Here is a 21,322-nt window from a genome sequence, read left to right on the forward strand (position 1 = left end):
AGGGTTATTTCAAAGTTCTGGTTACTGGGCTGGATTTTTAGGAATGGCGGGTAGGTTGGTAGTGGGACCTGTCAGTCCACCCCCCTCCAGTCCACACTTTGAGGATGTTTCGGCAGCGACTCAGCTGTTGAGAGTCTTCTCGTCAAGGAGGCTTAAGAAGTCAGCTCCAGCAGCAGATAGTTAAACAGTGGGGGTGGTTGGAGGAATAGTATACTAGGGAAACTAGAGACAAACATGTCCCCCTCCAGCTACCCCCCCCATTGTTTAATGTCATCCTCCAGTTGCCCCCAGTTAATGTCACCCTCCATCTGCCCCCGCAGTTTAATGTTCGTTTCTTGATTCGACCACAGTTTAATGTCCCCCTTTATCTGTTCCCAGTTTAATGCCCCACCTTTATCTGCCACCAGCTTAATGTCCCCCTTCATCTGCCTCCAGTTTAATTACCCCTACATCTACCACCAGCTTAATGTCCCCCTTCATCTGCCACTATCTTAATGTCCCCTTTTATCTGCCACCAGCTTAGTGTCCCCCTTTATCTTCCCCCAGTTTAATTGCCCTTTCATCTGCCCCCCGTTCACCCTCTTGCTCACACGTGCTGGCTCTTCTCCCCTCCTTACCTTCCATCAGTCTCCATTCCCAGCAGCTTTTCTGTGTAACGCCACACACTACTATTCTGTAGTATCTAGAATAGCTCTGCCCACACAAGAGTCTGATCACATGGTCAAAATGTCATCAAAGGTTCTAGCCCACTAGGATTTAGCATTTACCATTTAGCCTTTAGCCTACCCTAACAAAGTTTGTTAACAGCAAAACACTTCGGAGGCATAGCGGGACAAACCGTAAGCCATCCGGCGGGACAGTCCCGATTTTACACTGCTGTCCCATCAGATGCGGTACAGTTGGGAGCTATGCATACATACATACATACATACATAAACATGAGTATTTTGACAACTACTGTCTATCTCTCTTTCTCTCTCTCTCTCTCTCTATATATATATATGTATCGTAATGACTGTTAGAAATGTATGTCTCTCTCTCTTTTTCATATATACAGTGTCGGACTGAAGGGCCTAGGGCAGACATAGCACATAGGGCCACCAGCTGGAATTTTGAGCCTCCCCAACAGTATGATGCTCCACATTGTATACAATGCTCCACAGTGGCACCACACTGTATACTGCTCCACAGTGGCCCCCGCACAGTATAAAGATCCACTGTGGCCCCTGCACAGTATAATATGATTTACAGTGGCCTTTGCACAGTATAACATGCTCCACAATGGCCCCTGCACTGTATAATATGGATTGCGCATGTGGTATACGGCACTATGTGCCAGCAGGATTCCCCACCGCAGACCAAGACCCCGCAATGTCCATGGAAAGGCAAAAAATGTAATACATATAGGTCACTTGACCTACATATTTGATAGTAAAACTAAGAGAAATTGTTAATAAATGTTATTTAGAAAGTTGGAGGGGGACATGGGGGTCTTAGGTTTAAAATATAGATCAATCCTGGACAACATTAATATGTTAGAGAAAGGCATCCAGGCCCTTTTTGAACTTGTTCAATGAATCCACCATCACCACTTCCTGGGGCAGAGAGTTCCAGAGCCTCGCTGTCTTACTGTGAAGAATCCCCTTCTATGTTTCTGGTGAAACTTTCTCTCCTCCAGACGTAGAGGATGTCCCCTTGTCACTGTCACTGGCCTAGGATCCTTAGAAAGTTCTTTGTATTGTCCCTTCATATATTTGTACATTGTTATTAGATCTCCATGTAGACGTCTTTTCTCTAAACTGAATAAACCCAAGTTTGTTAATCTGTAATGCCAGGAGGTTCGGCTGCAATGATAGAACATGGAGACTTGCTGTTATCATCCCAATCCAGCAGGGGGAGCCAGTTCCCAGCTAGAGACAATAGAGTGACCTGGGAAAGAAGAAGCTGGGGGCACAGGAAGTCTGGGTCACACAGGGTTTCCAGAGGAAGAAGACTGCAGTGCTGGAGAGCAGAAGCAGAGTCTGCCAACAGAAAACAGGAGTGGTGTCATATAGTAACATACCGCCCAACTTTTGAAAAGTAAAAAGAGGGACAAAATGTGCTGCACATTTGGCTCCACCCACTTTTATGTTGACTCCGCCCATTGTCATTCATTTTTCATGTGTTCCCACACAGTATAATCCTCCTACAGTCACCTGTAAATTATGTCCCCCCTTCATCTCTCCCCCAGTTTCATATACATCCTTCATCTGCCCCTAATTTCATGTCCCCCCCTCCATCTCTATCCCCAGTTTCATGTCCCCCCTCCATCTCTGTCCCCAGTTTCATATCTCCCTAGTTTCATGTCCCCCCGTCTCTGCCCAGCTTCATGCCGTTCTCCCCTCCTTCATCTGCCCACAGTTTCATGTCCCCCCGTCTCTGCCCCAGTGTCATGCCGCTCTCCCCCCCTTCATTTGCCACAGTGTCATGCTGTTCTCCCCCCTTCATCTGCCCCAGTGTCATGCCGTTCTCCACCCCTTCATCTGCCCTAGTGTCATGCTGTCCCTCCCCCCTTCATCTGCCCCCAGTGTCATGTTGTTCTCCCCCCCTTTATCTGCCCCAGTGTCATGCCGTTCTCCCCCCTTCATCTGCCTTAGTGTCATGCTTTTCTCCCCCCTTCATCTGCCCCAGTGTCATGCTGTTCTCCCCCTCCCTTCATCTGCTCCAGTGTCATACCGTTCTCCCCCCCCCCTTCATCTGCCCCAGTGTCATGCCCTCTGAGGTGTTATTTATCCTACAGTAAGATATTATACTGCTTACTTCAGGAGGCACAGGTAGGGTCCCTCAAGGAAGGCAGCAGACACTAAACCTGACCAGTGAGACGACTGCTAAGCGACACAGCAAACTTGTAGTACGGTAGTGGCTTTGCTTAATGTAATTTGGGCTGCGTCAGGTTAGATCACCTTGCTAGGGTGACGGAGGGGCACAGTTGACTATATTGGGCCAGGCCATGGAGACAGCGCGCTTCAGTTTACCTATTGGAGGACACCGCTCCTGATGTCTGTGCGACCTTTGCTGCCTCCGGTTTCCGTCTGTGTCCTCCTGCCACATCGCTTCTATGCGATGTAAGGAGGATACAGGAGGCACCGCTCCCAATGTCTGTGCGACCTGCTCTGCCTCCGATGTCCGCTTGTCACATCGCATGTATGCGATGTAAGGAGGATACCGGAGGCAGATCAGGCCACGCAGACATAAGGAGCGGTGCCTCCTGTATCCTCCTTACATCGCATACAAGCGATGTGGCAGGAGGACACAGGCATACACCGGAAGCAGCGCAGGTTGCACAGACATCAGGAGCGGTGCCTTCCAATAGGTAAAGTGAAGTGTGCTCCATGGCCTGGCCTGATCTCCCCAGGAGCTTCATTATAAATGCATGCCTGCCGGCATTGTTGGCGGGCCGGACAGAAGTCCTTGGCGGGCCGCAGTTTGAGGACCCCTGGCTTATGTATTCAGTTCATTGGCGTCCGTATGATGCCACACATTCTGTCCCTCTTTCGGTTCTTCAAAAGTTGGGAGGTATGATGTAGTAACCGGAGCCAGGCAGAACAGCCCAGTGAAGTACAGAAGTGCTGCAGCAAGCAGAGCACATGGTTGCACTGAAGAAAGAGAGCAACAGAGAGCAGTGCAAGTGAGTGAAGTGCAGCAAGGACACAGGAGTGTGCAGCCAGCTTCTCCACTGCAAACAGGAGGAAGGTACTGCCTTGGAGAGACAGAGCATGAGCCCCAGAGGAGTCCAGTGCCCTCCAGCAGTATCAGTAAGCAAAGCCCATTGAGAGACTGTAACAAGTGACACAGTGCCACTAAAGCTGTAGCTATACCCCTCCTTTACTTACCCAGGTTCTTATAGAGACAATGTGCCTCCTTTATATGATTTATCTGTTGCAATATTTCAAGAGCCTGTTGCTGTGTTCAAGAATCATAACAAGTAAAGACGTTCCAGTTTTACTCAGTTGTCTGAGTGAGTTTGTCGCCAGTCACCTGCACCTCTTACAAATCTATCATTGTACTCCAATCCATGCATTCCCTTAATAATTTTGGTTGCCTGTCTTTGCACTTTTTGAAGTTCACTTATGTCTTTCTTGTATATTGGGGCCCAAAATTGTGCACAATATTCTAAGTGTGGCCGTACCAGTGATTTGTATAGAGGCATAACTATGTCCTTGTCATGAGAATCTAGACCTCTTTTGATGCATCCCATAATTTTATTTGCCTTGGCAGCAGCTGCCTGACACTGGTCACTAAATGTAAGCTTGCTGTCCACCAAAATCTCTAAGTCTTTTTCATTGGCAGTCTTACCCAGTAATTTACTATTAAGTACATAGTCATACATTTTATTACGTCGACCAAAGTGCATTACCTTACATTTGTCAACATTAAACTTCATTTGCCAAGTCTCCGTCCTTGCTTCCAGCTTCCTTACATCCCTCTGTAATATTCTACTATCCTCCTCATTATTGATTACTTTACATAGTTTAATATAATCTGGAAATTATGGACACACTGCTCTGTAAACCCTCTACCAGGTCATTAATAAAGATATTAAACAAGAGAGGACCTAATACTGACCCTTGTGGCACCCCACTGGTGACTGTGACTCAGTCTGAATATTTACCATTAACAAGTACCCTCTGTTTCCTATCAGTGAGCCAGTTGCTAACCCAAATGCATTAGTTTTTCCCCAGTTCCAACATTCTCATTTTGCATACCAACCTTTTATGTGGTACAGTATCGAAAGCCTTTGAAAAGTCCAGATACACCACATCCACCGCATTACCCATGTCCAGATACACCACATCCACTGCATTACCCATGTCCAGATACACCACATCCACCGCATTACCCATGTCCAGATACACCACATCCACTGTATTACCCATGTCCAGATACACCACGTCTACTGCATTATCCATGTCCAGATACACCACATCCACCGCATTACCCATGTCCAGATACACCACATCCACCGCATTATCCATGTCCAGATACACCACATCCACCGCATTACCCATGTCCAGATACACCACATCCACTGCATTATCCATGTCCAGATACACCACATCCACCGCATTACCCATGTCCAGATACACCACATCCACCGCATTACCCATGTCCAGATACACCACGTCCACTGCATTACCCATGTCCACATACACCACGTCCACTGCATTACCCACGTCCAGATACATGACGTCCACTGCATTACCCATGTCCAGATACACCACGTCCACTGCATTACCCATGTCCAGATACACCACGTCCACTGCATTACCCATGTCCAGGTACACCACGTCCACTGCATTACCCATGTCCAGATACACCACGTCCACTGCATTACCCATGTCCAGGTACACCACGTCCACTGCATTACCCATGTCCAGATACACCACGTCCACTGCATTACCCATGTCCAGATACACCATGTCCACTGCATTACCCATGTCCAGGTACACCACGTCTACTGCATTACCCATGTCCAGGTACACCACGTCCACTGCATTACCCATGTCCAGATACACCACGTCCACTGCATTACCCATGTCCAGATACACCACGTCCACTGCATTACCCATGTCCAGATACACCACGTCCACTGCATTACCCATGTCCAGATACACCACGTCCACTGCATTACCCATGTCCAGATACACCACGTCCACTGCATTACCCATGTCCAGTTACACCACGTCCACTGCATTACCCATGTCCAGATACACCACATCCACTGCATTACCCATGTCCAGATACACCACGTCCACTGCATTACCCATGTCCAGATACACCACGTTCACTGCATTACCTGTGTCCAGTCTACAACTGACCTCTTCATAGAGACTGATCAGATTAGTCTGACAGGAGAGCAGACTGACTAAAAGTGACGCCAATATTTCTTGCTTACATAATAATTCATTACTAGGTTTACTGTTCCTTCAATTTTCAGATTTCTGTGGATTTTAGTAAAGCACTTTGTTTATTGTTGTATGAATAACAACCATACTGTATGTCTTAGAATTAGCAAATATGGGCTGGGGTATCGGCCTAGGAATCATAAAAGAAGCAAAACTTTGCACCTTAATATTCTGCACCATTTCATGTTTGCTATTAAAGCCCCCTCCTGTTCTCGTGATGTCACACATTACTCGGCTTACACAACTCCTCATATAGTAAAGCATTCTATGTGCCCACCCAGCAGCCCATGAGCACTGTGTTATTCTAAACCTGATAATATGAATATGCTTACAATATGCTCACGTTAATAGGTAATGCTAAGTAAGCTTGGCCATTGATATTATTTAATAAGAAAACCAATAAAACAGAATTGCATTTGACAGTATAGTAAAAAATAAAGAAAAATGTGGATGAGCTTGACAAAACATACAATTAGCATTTATATGGGACAACCTATAAGTTTCATTAGAAAAAAATGAAAAAAAAAATATCTTGGCTAATTTAATAAATTGTAGACTGTAAGAAGAATGCCATAGAGTCTCCTGAGCAGTAAATGAAAGCAGCTGCAGTTTATCTTCATGTTGACAGAATATTCCAGATATTATTAATGACCCCAATAGTAAGCATTCAGTCTGTGAACTCTTCTCATTCATCACAATCACTCACCCAGCTTGTCCTGGCCTGAATGCATCCTCCTCAAGACCCTGTAGTCAACACTCTTACCTTGTAGAAATGGAAAGCAGCAGCAGTATAAGGCTTGCTTTATGTGACGGATAGCAGGCTTTATTGAGGGTGAAGGCTGTAAAAGTATCATGATGATGGTTCCTGGTTCCTTCTTATTGCCATTCTCGCTAATGACAGGCCACAGCATACAGCATGACAGCATTGTACCGTCTCTGTGCATAGCTTAATCCATTTTTAAAGTGACTCCAAAGATAAAGTTTTGCTTTTAGGCCAGGGCCCGACATGGAGCAAATGCCATGGTTTAGCCCACAGCGGAAACACTACAGTAAAAAAAAATAAAAAATGGTATTTTACAGTCAAATCAAAGTGAATGGGATTCCACCCCACTTTGCGGAAAAATTCACACGGAGAAAACGATGCAATTTCCATAACAGTTTGGGAAATTAGCATGTCAATTATACCTACAAAAACACTGGCTGTTTTCCTATAGGTATAGTGGAAGCAGAAAGTCCGCGTTCTTGGAAAAACTGCAATGCGTTGTCGCCAAAGTTTTCCCCGTAGCACTTTGTTGCTGCGGGGCACTACATCAGGCCTTAGCCTAAAGGAGATCTCTAGTTTAGAAAACCCATTTTCGTATACCCTATTGGAGAATTATGGATTAAGTGGGATGGTCTTATGATTAAATGTCACTTAGGCCCAGCTAAAAAAGAGCTGCATGCTGCTCTATTTTGTCCAGCATTTTTGACAGAATCAGCAGTGGGGGTGTACCATGAAACTTTCAAAGCAGATGTGAACACAGTCTACTTCTTATTAAGATTGATTTACTGGGCATGCATGTCCATTAGCACATGAAACCTCAGGCTAGGTTCACACTTGCATTGGGCTCTCTGTCGTTCAGGTCACCTGGCTGTTAAACAACGGTTATCTGTGGACCCCATAGACTATAACTGGTTTCTGCCATTTTTTATATCTAAGGAAACTGGAAGCATGGGCGGAGACTTGGCAAATGAAGTTTAATGTTGACAAATGTAAGGTAATGCACTTTGGTCGACGTAATAAAATGTATGACTATGTACTTAATAGTAAATTACTGGGTAAGACTGCCAATGAAAAAGACTTGGTGGACAGCAAGCTTACATTTAGTGACCAGTGCCAGGCAGCTGCTGCCAAGACAAATAAAATTATGGGATGCATCAAAAGAGGTCTAGATTCTCATCACAAGGACAGAGTTATGTCTCTATACAAATTTCTTAAGGGAATGGGTGGACTGGAGTACAACGATTAATAAACTTGGGGTTATTCAGTATAAAGAAAAGACGTCTACGGGGAGATCTAATAACAATGTACAAATACATGAAGGGACAATACAAAGAACTTTCTAAGGATCTTTTTACTCCTAGGCCAGTGACAGTGACAAGAGGACATCCACTACGTCTGGAGGAGAGAAGGTTTCATCAGAAACATAGAAGGGGATTCTTCACAGTATGGTGGCTCAGTGGTTAGCACTGCAGCCTTGCAGCGCTGGAGTCCTGGGTTCAAATCCTGCCAAGGGCTACATCTGCAAGGAGTTTGTATGTTCTCCCCGTGTTTGCGTGGGTTTCCTCCCACATACCAAAGACATGTAAAAAACCAAAAGGACCGCGCTCACAGGTCAATAGATTTATTGGGAAAAACTGGAGTGCACCCATTTCTTTCACACCTGGTCCTTTCCTATTGGTGTTCCTGTGACGTGCTGCTCCCTCCTCCTAGTCATCAATCTTTTAAACGTAACTGTGAACGGGATCACAGTCACATTAGGTGAGAGGCCAATCAGGTCTATCTGTCACTTGTGGGTTTTTCAAATTGCCACAGAATATTTATGATTATCTGCACTATGAGTGTGCTCGGTGTCTACTTTTTGTTCACATACCAAAGACATACTGATAGGGAATGTAGATTGTGAGCCCTATATGGGACAGTGACTGACAATATCTGTAAAGCGTTGCGGAATATGATGGCGCTATATAAGTAAGCATAATAAATAAATAAATAAATAAATAAATAAATAAATAAATAAGAACAGGGAGGCTCTGGAACTCTCTGCCCCAGGAAGTGGTGATAGTGGATTCATTAAACAATTTCAAAGAGGGCCTGGATGCCTTTCTTGAAGAGAACAATATTTTGGGTTATGGACTCTAAATTTTAAGGACACGTTGATCCAGGGTTTTTATACTGACTGCCAGATTTGGAGTCGGGAAGGAATTTTTTCCCCTGAAATGGGGCAATTGGCATGAGCCTCATGGGGTTTTTTGCCTTCCTCTGGGTCAACACTGTAGGGATTGTAGGGTTATAGGTTGGACTGGTGTCTTCATCCAACATCATCTCCTATGTAACTATGTAGGACTCTTCTCTCTGCCAACTTTCAGCGTTTTTTGGACCGGAGACTCTGACTTGGATGTGAACTTACTCTGAGGTGAATGTGGTGAGAGGGAGTAAAAAAACATCAGAGAACTCCACATTAGTATGTGACAGCCATATAGTAATGCGTCTGCATAGTTTTCAGAAATGCAGCTATTGTGTCTGAGAAAGGTCCATATGGACATAAATGCTTCCACTGGGCTGCTTGCACAATAAGCATTTGAATCTATTGGAGATGGGGGTATTTCTTCTAAGTTATTATTGGGTTGGAACCCTAAATCTGCATTCAGCAGCCTAAAATGGAGTGCCATATAACAAAAATACCCCTCATGCTATAGACCGCAGTTACTTGCAATATAGCTCTTAATTTACTGTATGTTTAGCTGCAGTTTATGGACTACTATGCCTAAGCTGTTCAAGCAATGTTTTAACCTTTACGAAACATTCATCTGTGGGTGTGAATGTTATCACCCTTATTGCTAGCGGCCTCTCCGGATGTTCTACGTAGAATCATTGCTGCTGGGTTTTTGCAAGAGGAAGTTAAGAAAGGTACAGAAAGTTTACTTCTCATATGAGAACAGGGCTTATGCATCTTAATGTATATATATATATATATATATATATATATATATATATATATATAGTAAAAAATCATGTTTATGTGGTTTCATTTCATAGACCGTACAAAAGATCAAAGTAAAAATAGACCTGATTGTTGGAAATAGCCTTCATTCAACTTTACCTTATAGAACAGATGATACCAGTAGCTCGAGAGCCACATGTGACTTGCAACTAGAGATGGACAAACCTTACCAGATTAATTTAGACAAATATTCATAAAGCTTGGCTCACTTATTTGTTTCAGACCAAACTTGTTTGGCAGTCACGTGGGCCACATTGACTTTGATCCAGCATCATGAAGTTGGCACGCCCCATATGACTACTGAGGCCCAATCACAGACTTCAGTGGTGACCCCAGGGCACGTGTCTATAGCCAGAGGCTGGATAGGCCAAAAGATTTTGTCAGGGGACCGCCGGATTCCCAGGAGAGGTGAGGCAAAATGAGTATAACAGTTTGTTATTTTTACTCACCTCCCCAGGGCATCTACTTATTATATTCTGGAGTCTAATAAGTTTTGTGGGTAGGTCAAATCCAAACTTGTAGCTGAAAAAAAGTTCAGGACTTATGCATTGTAGTGAAATAATGAATTATTAAAGTATAGAGGGACTCCCGGAATACTGATTGCTTATCATTAGATTATACTGTCAATATCAGTGGGTGCCTGGAAAAGAGCGCCCACACTGATCAGCTGAATGAAGGGGTTGAAGCTCTCAAGGCAAGAGCTGTGACCTCTTCACTAGTTACCAGGCATAGCGTCATACAGAGTGTAGCAGCTTTGGGACTGAGCTGCAGAAGAATAATTCTTTAAGAAGAGGCCACTGTGCTTAATCAATAAGCGGATCAGTGTTGATCCCAAGTAACTTAAGGATAGGCCATTAATATACAAAATCCACAATACCCCTTTAAAAATAGATGCTTATACGATTACTTGCCAAATAAAATGTAGAATAGAATATAAACCCTGATACTTTATTGTGATTTAGCAGGTGACTATTACATTAACAAAGTGGAGCAAATTTATCATTGATGATGATATTGAGCCGCACAAGGCCCTTAAGCTCCGATCTACAGTCATGGACAAAAGTTTTGAGAATGATACAAATATTAATTTTTACAAAGTCTACTGCTTCAGTTTTCCTAATGGCAATTTGCATATATTCCAGAATGTTATAAAGAGTGATCAGCTTAACAGCAATTACTTGCAAAGTCAATATTTGCCTAGAAAATGAACTTTATCCCCCAAAACACATTTCAACATCATTGCAGCCCTGCCTTAAAAGGACCAGCTAACATCGTTTCAATGATTGCTTCATTAGCACACGTGTGGGTGTTGATGAGGACAGGCCCGGAGATCAATCTGTCATGATTAAGTAAGAATGACACCACTGGACACTTTAAAAGGAGGCTGGAGCTTGGCATCATTGTTTCTCTTCTGTTAACCATGGTTATCTCTAAAGAAACACATGCAGTCATCATTACACTGCACAAAAATGGCCTAACAGGGAAGAGTATCGGAGCTAGAAAGATTGCACCTCAGTCAACAATCTATCACATCATTAAGAACTTCAAGGAGAGAGGTTCCATTGTTGGCAAAAAGGCTCCAGGGCACCCAAGAAAGACCAGCAAGTGCCAGGACGGTCTCTTAAAAGTGTTTCAGCTGCAGGATCAGGCTACCAGCAGTGCAGAGCTTGCTCAGGAATGGCAGCAGGCAGGTGTGAGTGCATCTGCACACACTGTGAGGCGGAGACTCTTGGAGCAAGGCCTGGTCTCAAGGAGGGCAGCAAAGAAGCCACTTCTCTCCAGAAAAAACATCAGGGACAGACTGATATTCTGCAAAAGGTACAGGGAGTGGACTGCTGAAGACTGGGGTAAAGTCGTTTTCTCTGATGAATCCCCTTTTTGATTGTTTTGGACATCTGGAAAACAGCTTATTCGGAGAAGACGAGGTGAGCGCTACCACCAGTCTTGTCTCATGCCAACTGTAAAGCATCCTGAAACCATTCATGTGTGGAGTTGCTTCTCAGCCAAGGGAATCGGCTCTCTCATAGTCTTGCCTAAAAACACAGCCCAGCCATGAATAAAGAATGGTACCAGAATGTCCTCCAAGATCAACTTCTTCCAACCGTCCAAGAGCAGTTTGGTGATCAACAATGCCTTTTCCAGCATGAAGGAGCACCTTGCCATAAAGCAAAGGTGATAACTAAATGGCTCAGGGAACAAAACAGAGATTTTGGGTCCATGGCCTGGAAACTCCCCAGATCTTAATCCCATTGAGAACTTGTGGTCAATCATCAAGAGACGGGTGGACAAACAAAAACCTACAAATTCTGACAAAATGCAAGCATTGATTGTGCAAGAATGGACTGCTATCAGTCAGGATTTGGTCCAGAAGTTGATTGAGAGCATGCCAGGGAGAATTGCAGAGGTCCTGAAGAAGAAGGGTCAACACTGCAAATATTGACTTGCTGCATTAACTCATTCTAAGGGCCCCTTCACACGGCTGATACGCTGGCTGCTTTAGAACGTGTAAACGTTTCGTAGCAGCGGCGTCTAAAGCAGATCGCATTGTTTTCTATGGGAGTCGGCAGACGCGCGCTCGCCATAGAAAACAATGGGAACTGCTTTAGACGCCGCTGCTTTGGAACGTTTACACGTTCTAAAGCAGCCAGTGTATCAGCCGTGTGAAGGGGCCCTAACTGTCAATATAAGCTTTTGTTACTCATAATATGATTGCAATTATATTTCTGTATGTGATAAAAACATCTGACAAACACACATAAAAACCAGAGGGCAGCAGATAATGTGAAAAAATATTTGTGTCATTCTCAAAACTTTTGGCCATGACTGTACTCTGATCAGCTCCTCGCTCGCCACATTCTATGAATGTGGGTAGTGTGGTGCAGTTTTCTTGTGTAAGTTACAATCTACAAGTTCCTGACTGGTGTAAATGTATATTCTAGCACAGGTTGTCGCTTCCCCCATGAATCTCTCAGTCTCTATGATCTCGAAAGTCTTCGAGTTGTATATAAAGCCTGGTGTACAATATGCCAGTCTTAATAAATTTGCCCCAGTATACTGAGAATTCTGCATCTTATGTTCTACAAAATACCTTTTATTCCAGATGCTAAAAACCTGCGGTACATTTTTTACACCATAGAGACATGACTCTGCGGTTTAGTTATATATATTCAAAATCCCCTCTGTAAGTTTAAGGAAATGTCCGAGTAAACTGGAAAACAGAGGCAGGATTCATGAGTAAACCCCCCAGATAAGCGAAAACCCCACGAGAATACTGTAGAGTTCTGGTAATGTCACACACAAGGACCTTTATGAGGCAGTGTCACCATTTACCTCCTGTTATAGCACCTAGAAATCGCAGCATAGAGAAGGGACATAAGGGAAGTGGTTTAACAGAAATATAAACTGCATTAGAGGAGGAGGAGGAAGGAGGGGGGCAGAGGAAGGAGAGGCTGAGAACTACAGAGCTCTGCATCTACCGACTGATAGCCCAGCAGCAGCAGCAGCTGCATATAGTGTCAGCCATCCGTGCAGGTACCTCAGGAATGGCAGGAACAGGGGGATACCTGTGCTAGCATCACCGCCCTCTTGTGTAAGAGGAAACATAACAGGTGACTGGCTCTAATAATATACACAGTTAAGGGATATGGAGTACATCGTCTCTTTGGACTGTTGACTCCCTAGAACTGGTTCTCCCATCACTGAGGTGCTCATGACAGTCAGCGGAAGTATGAGCAGTGGCTACTGCAGCCTGGAGGAGGACATTGAAGATTATTTCTTTACTGCCAGAGAGAATCTATCCAGGAAGACTGTGAAGGTAATTAACCCCATTACGCTGATGTATCGTGTGCTGTCTGCCCATGTGCCTTCTGTATAAAGGGAGCAATATGCTGCTGACTGAAAGCAGTCGATGGCCATTATGGATGGCATGTGTTCTCAGTAAGAAGCCTGAAGTGTCTGGGAGGAAAGGGTTAAAGCGGCTGACTCCTTGTAGGCTTCTATTCCACTTCTGCATTTTTACTCGCGTTGCTGAATGTGTTTCTGGTAACCACACGTTTTGCATTTTCGATCTGTGTAAGGCTGCTATTACACATCTTCATTTTTCCTTGCATGCGTTTTGGGGATCCACGTGTATTCTGCAATTTTTATCAGTATTAGTGATTTTTATTGGTGTAGAAAAAACAACCCATGTGTTAAAAGGCTGCTGTGTCAGCGCCTCAAGAGGCCCGGGCTGTGTGGCATTTTGCATTGGGTCCTGCCATGTCTAGAGATAAAAGTTTATGTTACAAGGCCTGTGTAAAGATGTAATATATGACATGACACGTAATGACCCCCTCTATGGTAGCTAATAGAGATGAGCGAACACTAAAATGTTCGAGGTTCGAAATTCGATTCGAACAGCCGCTCACTGTTCGAGTGTTCGAACGGGTTTCGAACCCCATTATAGTCTATGGGGAACATATACTCGTTAAGGGGGAAACCCAAATCCGTGTCTGGAGGGTCACCAAGTCCACTATGACACCCCAGGAAATGATACCAACACCCTGGAATGACACTGGGACAGCAGGGGAAGCATGTCTGGGGGCATAAAAGTCACTTTATTTCATGGAAATCCCTGTCAGTTTGCGATTTTCGCAAGCTAACTTTTCCCCATAGAAATGCATTGGCCAGTGCTGATTGGCCAGAGTACGGAACTCGACCAATCAGCGCTGGCTCTGCTGGAGGAGGCGGAGTCTAAGATCGCTCCACACCAGTCTCCATTCAGGTCCGACCTTAGACTCCGCCTCCTCCGGCAGAGCCAGCGCTGATTGGCCGAAGGCTGGCCAATGCATTCCTATGCGAATGCAGAGACTTAGCAGTGCTGAGCCAGTTCTGCTCAACTACACATCTGATGCACACTCGGCACTGCTACATCAGATGTAGCAATCTGATGTAGCAGAGCCGAGGGTGCACTAGAACCCCTGTGCAAACTCAGTTCACGCTAATAGAATGCATTGGCCAGCGCTGATTGGCCAATGCATTCTATTAGCCCGATGAAGTAGAGCTGAATGTGTGTGCTAAGCACACACATTCAGCTCTACTTCATCGGGCTAATAGAATGCATTGGCCAGAGTACGGAACTCGACCAATCAGCGCTGGCTCTGCTGGAGGAGGCGGAGTCTAAGATCGCTCCACACCAGTCTCCATTCTGGTCCGACCTTAGACTCTGCCTCCTCCAGCAGAGCCAGCGCTGATTGGACGAATTCCGTACTCTGGCCAATCAGTGCTGGCCAATGCATTCTATTGGCGTGATGAAGCAGTGCTGAATGTGTGTGTTTAGCTCAACTACACCGGTGGAGTAGTTGAGCTAAGCACACAGATTCAGCTCTGCTTCAATCAGCGCTGGCCAATGCATTCTATTAGCTTGATGAAGCAGAGTGTGCACAAGGGTTCAAGCGCACCCTCGGCTCTGATGTAGCAGAGCCGAGGCTGCACAAGGGTTCAAGGGCACCCTCGGCTCTGATGTAGCAGAGCCGAGGGTGCACAAGGGTTCAAGTGCACCCTCGGCTCTGCTACATCAGAGCCGAGGGTGCGCTTGAACCCTTGTGCACACTCTGCTTCATCAAGCTAATAGAATGCATTGGCCAGCGCTGATTGAAGCAGAGCTGAATCTGTGTGCTTAGCTCAACTACTCCACCGGTGTAGTTGAGCTAAACACACACATTCAGCACTGCTTCATCACGCCAATAGAATGCATTGGCCAGCACTGATTGGCCAGAGTACGGAATTCGGCCAATCAGCGCTGGCTCTGCTGGAGGAGGCGGAGTCTAAGGTCGGACCAGAATGGAGACTGGTGTGGAGCGATCTTAGACTCCGCCTCCTCCAGCAGAGCCAGCGCTGATTGGCCAAAGTACGGAATTCGGCCAATCAGCGCTGGCCAATGCATCCCTATGGGAAAAAGTTTATCTCACAAAAATCACAATTACACACCCGATAGAGCCCCAAAAAGTTATTTTCAATAACATTCCCCCCTAAATAAAGGTTATCCCTAGCTATCCCTGCCTGTACAGCTATCCCTGTCTCATAGTCACAAAGTTCACATTATCATATGACCCGGATTTGAAATCCACTATTCGTCTAAAATGGAGGTCACCTGATTTCGGCAGCCTATGACTTTTTCCAATTTTTTTCAATGCCCCCGGTGTCGTAGTTCCTGTCCCACCTCCCCTGCGCTGTTATTGGTGCAAAAAAGGCGCCAGGGAAGGTGGGAGGGGAATCGAATTTTGGCGCACTTTACCAAGCGGTGTTCGATTCGATTCGAACATGGCGAACACCCTGATATCCGATCGAACATGTGTTCGATAGAACACTGTTCGCTCATCTCTAGTAGCTAAGATATTCATTAAAAGTCAACGAGCAAAATGATTCCGTTCTAGAATGGCGGTTCCCTGAAATTTCCTAATCTGATGGCAATAATTCCATAAAGGTTATTGTTTTTCTGATAATCTATGGATTCATTTATATCAGTTCAATGAGAAATTTAGTTATTGACGAAGTTTGTCAACATCTCCTAAGAAATAAATGGGCAGGTGTCAATCTGCAAACCAGTCCCGGTGCATGGATGAGGATATAATGCTGAGCACCATCATACTTGCAGATGGTTCAATAGATGCAGCATTTCTCTAAAAAGTCCATCTTTACAAATATGCAAAGGAGTCTCAAGTGCAATGAGAGCATGCTAGAGCATTCAAGGGCTCCGGCCTGAAAACGCCAAATGCATGTGCAAGAATTCAACAAGCATCGTTGTAACTATGGGATGGGAAGATGTTGTCATTGGGAGAAACCTATGAGCCCCACTTTTAAAACAACAGTTCTAAGAAATAATGCTTCTAATATTGAGTTTTATGGTCACCTTCTTTTAAAGCACATAGAAGAAAGCCGACATTGTGCTGTATTCCGCACTCTGTCAGCTTTCCTGGTATGTGCCCTGATGCTTGAGATCTCAGTGCCGATATTTCCCCACAGTCAGATGGGCTGACCTTACAACTCACCATCATCGCTAACATAGCCTTGTACTGTCAGAGGGGGCGTTCTTCACATTTCAACGTCATCGCTAACATAGACTTGTAGTGTCATAGGGGACGTTTCTCAGAGTTCAACGTCATCGCTGGGCAGTAACTAACTTCCTTTCTGACATTACAAAGCTATGTTAGGGTCAGTTTCTCACAGAGGAATGTGCCGGGGATTTGGAGGTGGACTCCGCCCCCAAATCCAGAGCAGATTCCTCCTGGAATCCGCCTCCCATTGTTTTCAGTGGGAGGCAGAGATCGCAGCAGAACTTGGAAAAAAGAAGCATCCTGCTCGATCGTGCTGCAGCTTGAGACACCCTCCTGATTAGTCCCATTCATCTGGGTCAAATCAGGAGCGGGATGCCGCGATGGAATGATTATGCACTGCATTGGCATCCTGTTGCGGCTAGCCTGTGTGAAAATGCTGTGGCGGAAAATGAAGAGGAATTTCCTCTTCATTTTCCGCCGTATGAACATACCCTTAGAGTAAAATCGGTAGGGGGGGGGGAGGGGGAATTCCTATATGAGCAGCAGGTCAGACATCCACAATACTGCTCTAATTAACTTTATAGGACTGTTCAAAATAGCTGAGTGCAGACCCAGACAGATGAAAGGAGCCTCAGGACGCCTAGTCAATCTGCCACTTCAGTCATAAAATGGACAGGGACCCCCCATTCTCATGATTGGCGATGATCCCATGGCAGGTGTGACTATATGCCACACTGGCCCCTTCACCAAGTATGATGAGGCAGCTGTGAGCAGGAACGAGGATTACTAAGTAAATAAGGGCCATTACCCGCTATGGCAGCTACAGCATAATTCCACCACTGAATCCCATTAGTTGTACAGCCACTGTGCTAACTGTTAATCACCTGTCCAGTGGAAAGGTGACTATTTGGTGCACTTCAATGCTTCTGTAACTTTTCTTGCCTGAAATCAGGCCTTTAAATGAAAGGAATTTTCTAGTCTAGAAATACTGATAATCTGTGCTAAGGGCAACCCCACCGATCAGCTGTTTTCAGCAGCTAATACACAAAGAATAGAGCAGGAAGCAGACAGATCCGTTCTCTTTGTAGTGTAGTGGCTGAACTGTGTCACTGCTATTCAAGTGAATGGAAGCTGATCTGCAGTCCACAGAAAATGGAGCTGTCTACTTCCTTCTCCATTTTCTGTGCCTACAACAGTGATCAAACAACCAGCGATCTGATAATGATGCCGTATCCTAACTTTACCTCCGATAGTCTCTATAAGACATATATTAAATTCTTACAAGGGTTTTCTGGATCCAAACCAATTTTTCATACTGATGACCTATTCACAGGACACTTTGACCCTCAGAGATCCGCTGCTGCAGCAGCTTCTCAATCATAGGAATGGCGCTGTGGTTCAATGGAACCACTGATATGCAGAGGACAGGGCTGCTGTGCCTTCCACTATACCCAGAGGATGCTAGAACAGAAGATCTATGTGGAGTCCGGTGTTGGACCCTGACAGATTATATACCGATGACCTATCCTGTGGATAACCCCTTTAAGAGAGACATTTTACTGCATTATTTTACTCAATGTGGATACACCATATATGCAGCGCCGCACCTCCCATGAGGCGACCTGAAGCGAGCGCTTCAGGCGGCACTATGCCAGGGCCCCAGGGAGGGCGGCATTTTTGCTTCCCTAAGCCAGTCCAGGACAAGCTGTCCTGGACTGGCTTAGCACCGAGCGGTGGTTTGGGGAGGCCACTGGAGCAGCGCTGCTCCAGCAGCCTCCCCTCACGCTCAGGCAGAGAGCAGGTCATCTCCATGCCTGCTCTCTGCCTGCGAACGGCGCTAAGCCCCGCCCCTCCGCTCGGCCATGCCCCCTCCGCTTGGCCACACCCCCTCCGCTTGGCCACACCCCCTCCTCCTGGGGGGGGGGCGGCTTTCTGTAGTTCGCCTCGGGCGGCGAAAGGGGAAGGTTCACCCCTGCATATATGCCATCAGCTAAGCCTGAGATGGTCAAAACTTTTATAGGATTTTTTTTTTTGTGACATCTGACCTATCTGATCTATCAGGGACAGATACATCAGGATACTGGAGTTTTTCCTTTTAGATGACCCAGGTATGCCATAACAGTGATGGCAACCACATTTATGTCTTGTACTTTTCCGGGCAAAAAGAGTTTTTGTATAAAAAAAAGAAAAAAGGTCTGTTAGTGCTATGTAACTTCCACACTAGCTGCCTCTCACCTCACTCCCCCCTTCCTCTCTCTCTCCATTCTCCCTCCCATACATCCTCTCCCTGTCTCTCTAGCTACCCCACTCACAACAACTCGACCTTCCCTACCTACTCAGCTCAACCCCCTGATCCCATTATATACTTACCCCTCTTCCTTCCAGTCTTCCTCCTGCGGGACACTCATCCTTTTTTGACTGATGTCGACCCAGCGCTGCTCTTTAGCCAACAATCCTCTACTGCACAGGTCTCTGATGCTGCTCCCAAGCCTGCGCAGTAGAGGTGGACTATCGGCTGCACAGACCAGCGCTGGGTCTATTGTGCGGGCAGATGTCACAGGAGGAGGAAAAAGATAGGTAAGTATGATGGAGTTGATGGGAAGGGGAGTAGTAGTGATGTTCCATTTCCAGAAATGAGAAACGGATCATCACCAGATAAACAGCAAATGTCCCTGGGACGGTGACATGACTGCCAAAGGGATATGGTTAGATATACATTTTTGAGTAATTATGTTATTTATAAAGTAGGTGGGGGGTGAGGGTGTTTAGATTAGAGTAGGGCTTTCCATTTATTCCTAATATATGACGATACTGCTCTACTCTGACCTACTCTGCGCGAATATTTCTATTAGCAATTAGGTCAGTATAGACTAGTGGGACACACAACCTGTTTGATCTGACAATAAGCGAGAAAGCAGGAAATAGTCTGGTTGCAATAACAGCATCAATGTGTCAATGACGTACCTACTATGGAGGCAGGGTAGGCAACTGCTATGGGGCCCAAGGAGGGAGAGGGCCTACAGGCCCCTCTTACAACACTTTGATGTTTTCCAGTCTAAGTATCTTAAGCACTAAGCAAGTATGTAGTCGAATTTGGGAAACTGCAGCCAAAAGGGTTAGAGTATTCTATCTGTCAGCTGGACTGGTAGACAATGCAGGCTGCAAATGCATTCACTTGGAAATGTTAAGAGAAGACACATTGGGGCAGATTCATGAACATTGGGACACTATTTCTACAACCAAAATTAATCTTGGGCACACACCCCAAAAGCACAATGCAACAAACACACATAAATTGGTCAGGACTGCCAAATAATGTGAACAAAAAATGCATATGCACATTACTGTGGCCGCAATACAAATGTGAACACAATACGTTGCAACAGCACTCTGCTAGCACCAAGAGCATTATTGCTAATTCCTACAGTATATTAGCTTACATCACTATGAGTTTCTTGACTTTACAATTTTATCAAATTATATTTATCAAAATGTAGAAACAAACTAATTTTCGTGTATTTTTTATATACAGTAGGTATTTGCGGAAATGCTCTTGGTGCTAGCGGAGCACTGGTGCAATATTTTGTGTTCATATTTCTAAAACCACTGGCCTTCTTTATCCTTATCTTTTTATGGAAAGGGCTCAATTCTAAGTTTTGCTATGGGGGCCATGACTTCTAAGTACATCTCTCCAAGTGGCTCCCATTTATAGGTTTACTGGCCAATGCTGAATATCACTCTAATATAATGAGATATTGTAAATATGATTCAGTGACCCCTCATATCATATACAGGACAAGCAAAATATTCTCTTATATGGGTTATGTTTTAGTACATCTTCATAGTGATTGGAGTTCTTTTTTCCTGTTACAAGCTATCCACTGCATAGCCATAGAGTTTAAAGATAACATTCTACATGTGTGGTCGGGTACATACCCCATGATGGCATGTCAAGGCATCACATAAGGACTTGTTGCCAGATCACACCTACCAGAAGCAGAAGGATGGAGAGGGATACAGTACATATGAGCCTATGGCGCAGGAAAAGGCAGAATGTGACCTATGTAGTGTGAGCTTATGGCACAGGAAAAAGCAGAATGTGACCTATGCAGTGTGAGCCTATGGCACAAGGAAAGGCAGAACATGACCTATGTAGTGTGAGCTTATGGTGCAGGAAAAGGCAGAATGTGACCTATGTAGTGTGAGCTTATGGCACAGGAAAAAGCAGAATGTGACCTATGCAGTGTGAGCCTATGGCACAGGGAAAAGGCAGAACGTGACCTATGTAGTGTGAGCTTATGGTGCAGGAAAAGGCAGAATGTGACCTATGCAGTGTGAGCCTATGGCGCAGGAAAAGGCAGAATGTGACCTATGTAGTGTGAACCTATGGCACAGGAAAAAGCAGAATGTGACCTATGTAGTGTGAGCTTATGGCACAGGAAAAAGCAGAATGTGACCTATGTAGTGTGAGCCTATGGTGCAGGAAAAGGCAGAATGTGACCTATGTAGTGTGAGTCTATGGCACAGGAAAAGGCAGAACGTGACCTATGCAGTGTGAGCCTATGGCACAGGAAAAGGC

At 45.1% G+C, this 21,322-nt stretch overlaps 1 protein-coding gene across 2 annotated transcripts in view; it reads left to right on the plus strand.

Moving 5' to 3' along the window:
* The window catches only part of RASSF5 (Ras association domain family member 5), a 66,071-nt gene that overhangs the window by 22,175 nt on the left and 22,574 nt on the right, over window positions 1-21,322 (plus strand). Inside the window, exon 1 of one of the 2 annotated variants that reach the window (XM_075264190.1) lies at window positions 13,192-13,523. The exons of the other annotated variant lie outside the window; for it this stretch is intronic. Within the exon in view, the coding sequence (XP_075120291.1) occupies window positions 13,419-13,523 (105 nt within the window). The 5' untranslated portion in view covers window positions 13,192-13,418. Of the gene's footprint in view, window positions 1-13,191; window positions 13,524-21,322 lie in introns of those variants that run through there. 2 annotated transcript variants of the gene reach the window in all.

Source organism: Leptodactylus fuscus, chromosome 2, assembly GCF_031893055.1.
Source record: "Leptodactylus fuscus isolate aLepFus1 chromosome 2, aLepFus1.hap2, whole genome shotgun sequence".
NCBI classification, from domain to species: Eukaryota; Metazoa; Chordata; class Amphibia; order Anura; family Leptodactylidae; genus Leptodactylus; species Leptodactylus fuscus.